The sequence below is a fragment of the Setaria italica genome, chromosome IX (assembly GCF_000263155.2).
Source record: "Setaria italica strain Yugu1 chromosome IX, Setaria_italica_v2.0, whole genome shotgun sequence".
Classification (NCBI taxonomy): Eukaryota; Viridiplantae; Streptophyta; class Magnoliopsida; order Poales; family Poaceae; genus Setaria; species Setaria italica.
Window position 1 is genome coordinate 52,096,266 of NC_028458.1, and position 10,674 is coordinate 52,106,939.

General features: G+C 42.2%; 1 protein-coding gene and 1 long non-coding RNA gene across 5 annotated transcripts; both read right to left on the reverse strand.

Annotated features, from left to right (window-relative positions):
- Nucleotides 1-214: 214 nt before the first annotated feature.
- LOC101774192 lies at nucleotides 215-5,910 on the reverse strand. Of its 4 annotated transcripts, none has more exons than XR_001163128.2 (5): nucleotides 5,697-5,910; nucleotides 4,368-4,480; nucleotides 2,408-2,560; nucleotides 2,030-2,140; nucleotides 215-1,875 (listed from the first exon to the last, which is right to left on the reverse strand). It is a non-coding gene; the product is annotated as an uncharacterized LOC101774192 (long non-coding RNA). The 4 variants fall into 4 exon arrangements; XR_001163127.2 differs by having other exon boundaries at nucleotides 2,408-2,563; XR_001163126.2 differs by having other exon boundaries at nucleotides 2,408-2,575.
- Nucleotides 5,911-6,937: 1,027 nt separating this feature from the next.
- LOC101774466 (maf-like protein DDB_G0281937) lies at nucleotides 6,938-10,443 on the reverse strand. Its single transcript, XM_004985058.3, has 9 exons — nucleotides 10,338-10,443; nucleotides 10,164-10,235; nucleotides 9,970-10,044; nucleotides 9,370-9,462; nucleotides 8,502-8,571; nucleotides 8,317-8,408; nucleotides 7,597-7,638; nucleotides 7,292-7,372; nucleotides 6,938-7,202 (listed from the first exon to the last, which is right to left on the reverse strand). Exons 1-9 carry the CDS (start codon nucleotides 10,359-10,361, stop codon nucleotides 7,122-7,124), a joined length of 630 nt encoding a protein of 209 aa, XP_004985115.1. The 5' UTR covers nucleotides 10,362-10,443; the 3' UTR covers nucleotides 6,938-7,121.
- Nucleotides 10,444-10,674: the final 231 nt, after the last annotated feature.

The window sequence follows — 10,674 nt, forward strand, 5'->3', positions numbered from 1 at the left end:
GGATAGGACCGACCTTGCAGTGCATGGACCGGGTCCAGCGCCTATAGGACCGGCCAAGGAGCGCGCATTGGAGAGGCCCTTGCAATTGAGCCTCCGGGAGTGCATGGCCCATCGCAATGACACGTTTCAAGACAAAAATTAAACCTCAGGACCATGCTTACAAAGACAAACGAACGCGCATGGCCCACCCTCAAACCGTATGTTGGTCCATTTCTGCAAGCAAATGATTTCATATTCATGCCATCTTATAAAAATCATGGTCCAACACATGCACAATCATTTTACTGTTTGCAAGCTCACAAGTCACGACAAAGCAGGCTTTACCAACGATATATGCATGCAAACAGTCAATTTTTCACTCTTTTCTTAAGAACAGCTCGCTGTCCCAGGGCCACAGATTGAACCATGGACTTTATTCAGATCAAGCGCCTGCCAGCCTTCATGTGATATTTCGATTATGGCATCAGTGTGTCTAGCCGAAAACAGACCAGAACCAAACCAAATTATTTACCAGCCCCACATGACATGAGAGACTCTTCCATGTTGGAAATTCAATTGCAAAGGCTTTCTTGGGTGGTAGATAGGAAGCATTGCTTTTTTCATGGATAAAGCGGCGAAACAGGAACATTATCGATGGGGTGTCATCCTTTGAATCTTCTTATCGCAGGTCCGAGAGAGGATCAGATGCAAATTAAGATAAGCCACTTTAACCCCCACTCCAAGAGAAGAATTCCTCCTTGTTGGACCTCCGTGCAGCACCCACTCGCACCGCCTAACCCTTGCAATCAGAAGTCAGAAACGAGATCAACTGTTCACTTTGCTATTCCTGATGCAGCATTGACCAATTAGATAACACGTGGTAAGTGGTAACCAGTAATACAGCTCATGAATATTTCCTTGCTGGAAAAGAGAAGGGGTGGTGAATGGACTACAATGCGAAAACATCAAGTATCAGAAACAGGTTAATGCGGGTATAAATGAGAATTCAATCAATTTGTAAATATCTTGTAGAATCAAGAACTCCTTAAAAAGGCAAGGCGTGAACAGAATATGTTCCAATGGCGAATGCATCTGCCGGGACTAATGTGGCAACTTTGCCTGCTGTGGGTATATGTGTGTCACGCTCCTCTCACTGATGCGCCCCACAACCAGCTGGACCTGGTGCTCCTAAAATCTGGCTACATGTGACCACCGTTCACCTATTTGATCATATAGCTGGCATTTTGTGCTGATGGGCACACAGGGGCTCACCTCCTTTCCCTTCTATCAGTCAAGGCTACATGTTTTTATCAATTATATGTAAAGAAAATGCAATCAACTACAGTTGGTTCAGAAACCATCACATTTGCTTCCTGCCCAGTCCCTCTTTTTCCTTTCTTCAAAATTTCAAGAGTCTTTTGCCAATACCATGAATCAACAGCAAAGAGATGTCATGCAGGTTAAACCTTCTTTCTCTGTGAGAGATACTTCCAGCAGATTTTTTTTTGTCAAATTTTATTGTGATTAGCCTGTATAGTAGCAGTAACTGTGTATCAAACACGATATGCCTAGTAAATAAAAATGGCACAAGGGTATTGGCTTTGCCAAAATTTCGAGAACATTTAATTCACTGTGGTATGGCATTGAAAGCAATCAGGTGTGTTCAGAACCTTATGCTGGCTCCTAATGCAGGAATTTATTCCGGATAATGATGGATGTGCATTTAAAAGGAAAATGCCAAAAATTGAAGTCCACGAAAGAGAAGAGGCACCTGTCTCTATCGGCAACGACGATCAGCATTTTGCCATATCCTCATCCCGGCTGTCAGCCACTTGAGCAATTCATCCAAACATCAACAGCAAGAACAATCATCAGCAAACCACACCAAAGTGAATCCTGGAGAATACATTGGAAACAGTGATTTCTTTTATTCCATATAATGAAATCAGAAGATGACCTTGAAGTCCACAAAGCGCGGTTCAGCTTCAACAAGTCCAGATATATACAAGTTTATGCTGAAGTGCAAGTTAAAGTGTTATGAGAAATGTACCTTCAAGAAACATCCTCTTTCTACTTCCAAGAATATCTCCTTTTGATGTCATCCAAGGACACATTTCAGACATCAATAATGGACTGAAGCACATGCATCCGAAGATTGAAACTATATGCAAGTTAAAGAGAAACATCAATAACAATGCCTCCACAAATATTTACATGGAAGGCCCCGCAAACATCTCAGCAAGAACAAAGCATCAATTATCAGTTTCATTTTTCGCGACAAGCATAAAAAGCAATCACAGGGAACTCTTTATGCCAAGTACCACAAAGGACAGAGCAAAAGTATGTAGCTAACAAGGCATGCAAAGGACATGTAGCAAAGATGAACCACAGTGCATTTACCAACTGACTAAACACTTAAATTACTTACACTGAATAGCAGCACCAAAACAGCAGCATGCAAATTGCAAGGAGTAGCAGAAACATTAATATGATCTTTCAGCACTTTGACCCCATCCTAGCACCATAGGAGTTGGTGAACCTGATAATTGCCACCAAGCACAATGAAAAAGCTGCAAATCTGCTGCTGCAGAAAAGGCTGACAAAATCACTAGAGTCATATAATTGATCACAGTACAACTCAAAGAGGCAGACAGAACATCTGGCATTCTGGCTGTTCCTCCATCGGTCAGATTAACAATTTGCTAAGAAGTTAATGAAACATGATACGAGAAATAAGATTACATCCTCTGGTACTCATATCCCAAATATGAGAATTGAACTGATGAAGAAATCAGTCACAGTAAAAAACAAGATAAATTATTTTGCAAGCATCTATATTTGTTGAAACACAAAAGCGATCCATCAGGGCAAGGGATAGGTAGCTCAAGATTGATTGTTAATTAGTCAAGAATGTAGCAGCACGTCCCAATCATTAACATGCTAGATCCCAACAGAAACCATCAAACTAATACATTAATAGATTTCGTACAACTATGTTTGAAGAAGAGAGCAATGGTACAAAATACAAATATGTCCAAAAGAAGGAGCATTAGGCATGCTAAAGACAACTATGATCAAATTTGCACAATAGTTGAGCATATTACAAGCTTCTCCCTCTGCCCTCAATCTAAGGCGTATTCAGTATTAGAAGGTCTTCAAACTTCAAATTTGACCTTCAATTTCTCTTACAACATATTGTCAATTTTTACAGAATATTTTGAATACAAATCTATTGATGCAACTTTTGAACACTAACCACACACATAGTTAACTAATTGTTAGTCAAAACTTGCAAAGTTCTCTAACAAAATGTGCCTTAATCATCGGTCAAACTTGAAGACATGGTAAAATGATCTGGATGGAACTTGTGAATTGTCTTGAGGGACCTCCAAACATACAATAAATAAAAGGTGAGGAGTACATTTCTGGTGTCAAAATAGATAGGTTAAAAGGCAAGCAGAAAGAACATAATTTTTTTTCAGACATTTCAAATCATCTCCCTGCTACTTTCAACTAGCTAGCAGCAGCTAGTCAAATTTTAAATCAAGTTGATGCACTTACAGCTCAGCTAAGCTAACATTTCTAGCAATAATCACAGTGGTCGGCTTAGCAACAACCACACAGCTCATAATCTATAACAGAGTTAAGTTATTCAAAGTAAGGATCATTATGTTTTCTAGCATAGGCTTCTTGCAAGATAGCTAACAAAATGAATCCAAACTAAGCCAGATATTTCTTTAGCAAATTCTGAAATGAATTTTTATTAATTTTAATGTGGCAGAAGCAAAACTAAGTCGCTGGGTGGACATAGCAAAGTTTTTTTTAAAAAAAAAACTAAGATAATAGAATATAAGAGGAGAGATGGAAGACATAGACATCAGCTTCAAAGTGAAAGCAGCTTAAAGGGAACTCGCAGTGGATAATTGCTCAATTAGAAATGGCTGGGAGCAGGCAACAGCACTGCAAGCTTGAATAGGAAAAATGAAATTTTAGTTTTTTTATGTATGAGAAAATTTTAACTTTTCTTGTACAACTCTGTTAGCCTTTCAATTGATACAACCACAGGGCCTTGCGTTGCAGTAACTGGTAGCTTTATGTTGAGTGGAACCAAAGCATGAAACAATCATCTCACTGGTTGTTTTGCTATGGATATTGACAGGTTCTGGTCCTTAATAATGTTACTCTATCAGCAAAGATTTCGATAGTGGTAGCATTTCCTATGAGTACTATTCTATGTAGCTAGTAGCAGATTAACACCTTTTAGGCTCCTAAAGTCTCACAAAGAAACTTTTGATTAATAATGGACAGAACTGTGAAATCAAGAAGCGCACTGAACCATCCACCAAATTGATGAAAAAGAAAGGAAGAAATAAGAAACATCGCCTTACCTCTCTTGTATATGTCTGCTTTCTTGCTTGGAAAGGATCGTTGCCTTCCAGAGTCCACACAGGATGTCATTGGGATGGATACTTCATATCATTACAGTAGTTCAATATGTATCCTGTAAAAGTCCAGTTTTGAAGATTAAAAAACACACCAAGATCTGCTCTATCATGAAGCCAAGACAGGGACATCAGAAACCATACACGCATGACCCCTGCCAGATTAGATGTGTAGGAGTCCTAGTCAGTCAGATATAGGAACTCCAAGCATTATCAGATATAGGAACTCCAAGTATTATATTATTATTAGTATGTCACCTCTTGCTATCTAAAGGAAGTCTAAGGGGTTTGTTAGTCTGTGATATGTTAGTTAGGCAGAGCCTAAAAACAACAAACGAATTTGAAGGGGTCCTGCACGTGCACAGAGATCAATCAAGTAAAGGGCTTCACCCACCAAATTTGAGCCCGAAGATTGGAGTGGTATGCCCATCTTGTATAGTATTATGAATTCTGAACTTGCAGCTGAGTGAGCTCAGACCACACAACCACACAGTATGCTGACGATTATGGCAAAAAGGAAAAGGATCTCTACCATCCATTATTTGTGTTCAGCTCCAAATTTTGCAGTATTGGGGATAATGAAGAGAAACTGAGAAGCGCTGTGAGTCACTAATTCGTCCTACTAGTTTATATCCACATGGTCCACAAACATGAACATCCATATACCACGTTATACTCATTCAATGCCACAAGGATGGTGGTTAGCAGGGGGAAAACAGGTGACACAGGGAAGCCAGCACAGGTTTACTTGATACAATTGTTTAGCATGTTGTACAGATTACAGATACATCTAACACAACTATACTAGCTACTTAACACACAAATGCACTGCCACTACTCACATTTAAAGCATTGTAGCGCATCCAAAGGTCATGAATAGCGCTCCCATGTCAGTACCATAACTAGGTCTACAGGTTCATCGATCAGGTCACAGATTCAAAAATCAACTCTGTACTGCCACCACTGCAGCAGTAGATCCAAAAAAAAATTCTAACGCTAATCAATCTAGCACACTAGCCATTAGCCAATACAACTAAGGTGTTGCATCAGCACAAATTAGTGGAAACCACAAACAAACGGAGGTCTCATAGCCGTGATCAAAGCTTCATTGCTGGTCGTGTTGTGTTGGCCTGTGCTTCGTAGGATTCGATTTTGCTCTTCGCAGAATCGACGCGCCGTCGGCGTCGGCCCGCACCCACTGATGTTCCTTGGATGCCCTCAACTACCCCCGCCCCCGAACGCAAAGCCCCTCTCCACAGAGCGAGATCGACGCACCTCTAGCCGGACGCATCATCGCATCAGACCGCTGCCCTCCCCAGTGGTCGCCGGCTCGCCGCGCGGTAATGAGCGGACTGATTGGGGCGGAGAAGATTAGGCCGCGGCTGGGGTTTGTCCCGTGGACCTGCGGCCTCTGCCTCGCAAGTAGCAACGAGACGGGGGGAAAAGTGTGGCGGGGGAGGGGAATGGGCTGCGCCTATCTGGATTCTGGAGGTGGAGGGCTTATTTGTTAAAATTTCTAAGAATTTAGGGGTGTTTGGGAAAAATATTGGATCGCGAATCGCGATCGAAATCAGGGGGTTTATGTAAAAAACTGGATCGCGATTAATAGTCACGATCCAAAATGAGGGAGGTTTCGGTAAAAACTGGAGCGCGATTAATAATCGCGATCCAAGTTAGGGGGGTTTCTGTAAAATGTTCAGGCCGGCGACTCGGATGCCGGCGGCCGCCGCCGTTCCCAAATCCCGACCATCCAGCTGTGGCGCGGAGCCATCAATGTCGACCCCACGAGCGCTATTTCCTGCCGTAGCGTCCGCCCGAGCTCCGACCCACTGGATTTCAACTTGAGGCATTCTCGCCTTGAAGTGCGCCGCCGCCGCGCCGGACTGGACAACGGAGCTGCGCTCTCCGCGCGGCGGGACCCGACACAGGAAGAGGATGGAGACGACCTGTGCGGCGCCGCCGGACTGGGTAGGATGGAGGATATCCACAAGGCCGGCAAAGGAGGTCGCGATGCCCGGTCGACGAGTCGATCTCCACCGGCGCCGAGGGCCGCAGCGCCACGGCGTCAACAGCAATGGACTTCACACTCTGGCCTGCGAACTGTTTCGCTGACGTCTTGGGCCCGCACGGACCTGTCAAATCGTGGAGCCCGCTTGTCATTGTCAACACGCTCGTGCGCGGAGCGGTGAACCGAATCCTAACGTCCATGGCTTCCCCCCGCGGCCACCGGCGGCGACCCCCGTCCGACGCGCCGTCTGAGCAGCATGTGGGGTGTTGCCGTGACATCAGCGATTTCTTCGGAAACAAAATGGGATCCCAAACAAAATCGATCGACCAGATGAATGCACGGTAGGCTTGGAAGCATTTGACGATAACGAACCAAAGCAGACAGATTTGAAGCGCACAGAGGCAGAGAGCTTCTCGACCTTGCACGAATTCATGGACCAAATTAAGTAATTTGCCAGACATTAGGAATTCCTATGGTCGTGGTCATGGGTATTATGATTCAGAAAACAGAATGTATGGTCATGGGAGCCAAGGATAAATTCCATTCATGGTGAGATGATCACATGGTTTTTTGTTCGAAAAATAAGATGAATAGTACATGATTCTCACACTACGATGTTTGCCAAACAGATTTTGCCAGCGCCACCAATACGATTTATGTATCTCCGGTCAGTTCAGTCCAGAGGTTTCTAGCTATGGCTCCGAAAGGGATTCCTTGATCAGCTTCTCCGTGAGTGCTTTCGGTAGCCCCATTACACTATCAATTGTACCAACCTGCACATAGTTCCGATCATCAGGTGCGATGCAATCCCTCTGAAATGACTATCAGTATTTAACCAGGAATCAGAACATGAGCAACTCACAATGGCTTCCACGAGAGGTGAAGTTAGGGGATGCTCTACTAGGAGACCACCAGCAACATAGAAGACATTGCCCTCCTCAATCTGAAACATAGAAAAGTGAAAATTTTATTTGATGAGTCTCATGCCAGAGAAACTACGGTGGAAAGAAGAACCAACAAATTTTCAGTGTAAACTGTGTGCCAATGAGATTCCATCACATTTTTACTCAAAGGAAGAGGTATATTTAACAATGACAAAGCTGATCAATTGTCGCAGAGCAAACAAAACCAGAATACTGGGCTAACTGTTGCAGAGTGCAGACTTACCAAACTCTCCACAACTTCATCAGGAATTTTGTGGAAATAAACCTGATCATCAACATATACAGTGGAAATGTTAACAGGTGCATCGCAGAATAGAACTCAAAAGCAATTGAAAACCTATGATTCAATTGTACTGGAATATACACGATCATTAGGATTTATAACTGTACCAAAAGATTAGTTATACACTTATACCTCAGAACCAAGAGCGATATAATGCCAAACCTATTATCTTATTAGGGTCTAGAAGATTAACATCATCAACCAAACCAAATACAGTAAATTAACTTTCTAAATACAAAGTTAGAGAGCTACTCTTTGAACTTCATGTTCAGCCTCGACTTCACCCCTCAACTTTGTGATAGAGCAAACATCATCTAAATTTTATTGCAGAATTCATGTTCAGCTCTCAACTTACCACAGAGCAAAAGGGCCTATAAGTTCAATGCTCAATTTAGGTTAGGAAGGGTTAAGTTAAAAGTAATCTGTTACTAGTTCACAAATTTCAAATTTACTTGAAACTGAAGTTGAGGATAAGGTTGATTTGGGCAGGAAGCTAAAAAGACATTACAAAAAATCACATTAAACAAATAAACAGTAATTAAACAGAAACTGAAACATGTGCTAAGAAAACAAGTTGAGGGTGTAAACCTAATATCTAAGCATAAGGACAGTATGGTACTTATTCCTAGAAGAAAAACATCAGGGAAACTTAGATAGTACTTCTGCTTTATCCCATCCTTCCCTTCTAGCTCCAGTCTTCACATTTGTAACAAGCACAGATCCAATCGTTGCAGCATGGCTTTCAGAGTACCCTGAAAGCAAAATTCGTTTACAAATCACCACAGGGCAAGGACAAGTACAACAGAGCATCTAAAATAATTTGAGTTCTACAAAATAACACAAACCCTTGATGAATTTCCGTGCCTCTTCTGGAGTACTAGGTTTTTCTCTAATCACTCCATCATGAACCACAACCTCCATAAAGCATAATGTCGGAAGAAGAGTTAAAAACCAAACAAACACTAATGGTTGTATTAAACAGTAATAACATGCGCAAGCACGTGGCAAACTATAAAAATTCTCAACTAGTCAACTTGAATGTTGATGACGATCAATTTACTAATTTCTAAAGTCGTATTCCTAAAAATCGCTATTTTGATAGTTTGTGTCTGTCCAGTACAATCTGAGCAAAACTTTGATTTCCATAAATTGATAGATACTAACAATGCCCTATATGAATACACAGGGAAAGCGCAAACAAGAGGGTGATTATTCTTCTATCATCCAGCCACCCTTTTATGCCTCTTGATTTTGATCACCAGAAATTTGAAGACTGTTCAGCCTAGATTTCAATAACCATCCCTTTTCTTCTATCATCCATGCGAATGTTTACAAACAATAAACATTAGCTGATGGTCGGTGTTAATGTCCTTTTATGTTTTAACTTCACAGGCATCCTAACAAAAGTGGCAGAGTAAATATCGACTCAAGAATCAAACACACAAGTTGAGCCATGTTTCCAGAAGCAGCTGAACCTAAAAAATTGCTAAGGCTACTGTGTAAATATAATGGTGGTGTATTCACGATTTCATGTAGCTCAAATGCAGCAAGAATGACAGAGTTGGGATGCATCCAGTCACTTTGATTGTCGATAACTACAGTGTGGAAATCGACTCCTATATTCACATAAATGATGTAACTCCAATCATCATAGCTCATGAAAGATTATCAAGCAGAGTGTGCAGTGTGCTCAATGAGGTGTAAGCAGCATACTTGGTCAGCGGTGATCATCAAAGTAGTCTCTTGAGAATCAACAATCTCTTTCATCATCCCATTGTTCTTCATCTTCTCAAGAATAGCATCCGCCTACGATATTGACAAAATATACTAAGTAAACCAATGGTAATCAAATTGCAACTGACTTAATCAACCATTACCTACAGTTGAAGTAACTAAAAGACAAATGTGAGTCAGAAGTCAGAAGTCAGAACTCAGAACTAGTCACAACCAAATAAAAGACCCTTGTTGTTTTGACAAAAAAGCTGGAATTCGTCCATATGCTAGGCACTTTGATATTTCATCTAATCATAAATACTAAAAACTATTAAACCCAAAACATATTTAGCTGCCGCGCTAGCTCCACTCCCACGGTCCCATCTCCCATCCCCTTGTCTGGATAAACCCATTCCCTCCCAATCCATCTGGATTCGAATGGAAAATGAACTAAATTTCCACCCCCAGTCCCTCCCAACACGTATGGATTGAAGGGGATTACTATGTATCCAAACAAGGACTTAATCCTGAAAAGCAGCCACAAAGAAAAATAGAAGGGCAGCAGAATCAAGTTCTAGAACAGAATAGAGCAAGAATTACTTTCGCATGAGCCAAGGCGACCACCAGTTCCTCTGGCTTCTCCTTTCTGATCTCCTTCTCGTCGATATCCGCACTCTGTAGCCCCCGGAGAAGGCAAACAAGAAAAGGAAAATAAATGAACTGAAGTACTGAACCGTAGGGGAAGAATCTACTGAAGCATAACATGTCAACCAAAGAGGGCAAAGATATCCAACAAGAAGTGTGAACTTGTATCCCATCTCGGACAGAATCTGGCGGCGCGACGCCGACGAGGAGCCCAGGATTAGCTGCATCGTTCCGACGCCAGTGTAAACCGCAGGTTAGAGAGGAAATATGAAGAGGAAAAAAAAAAGGTGAGGTTTCAGCGCTGCGCGTGCGCGCAAGAGTACCCTGAGAGCCGAAGAGGCGGCCATGCTTCAGTCCTCGCTCCTTCCCCTCTTCTCGCCGCCGTCTCCAAGATGCCGCGGGGGGGGGGGGGGGCGGGGCCTAGGGCATAATTTATTTTTATGAACAGGCGGATTTAACAGCCTTACGAGTATTCACGTTGTGGCGTCTGTTTTCATGGAAAAAATCAGCAGTACCAAACTACGTTGTTATAGCCTTTATCTCTTTAATGATGTAGCCATCAACGGTTATTTCTCCCTCCTTAATTCCTCTGATTACATTAATATTGTCCGAGACTAGCCTGAAGTGTTGAACCATGAGGTCACTCGCTAACACCAGGCC

What these genes read in the sequence shown, in the direction of transcription:
- LOC101774466 (XM_004985058.3), bottom strand. Translation starts at nt 10,361, where the DNA reads ATGGCCGCCTCTTCGGCTCTCAGG. An exon ending in GATACAAGTTCACACTTCTT is followed by an intron (nt 10,045 to 10,163) that starts GTTGGATATCTT and finishes CGGGGGCTACAG; the next exon opens with AGTGCGGATATCGACGAGAA. An exon ending in AAGGATGGGATAAAGCAGAA is followed by an intron (nt 7,639 to 8,316) that starts GTACTATCTAAG and finishes GTTGATGATCAG; the next exon opens with GTTTATTTCCACAAAATTCC.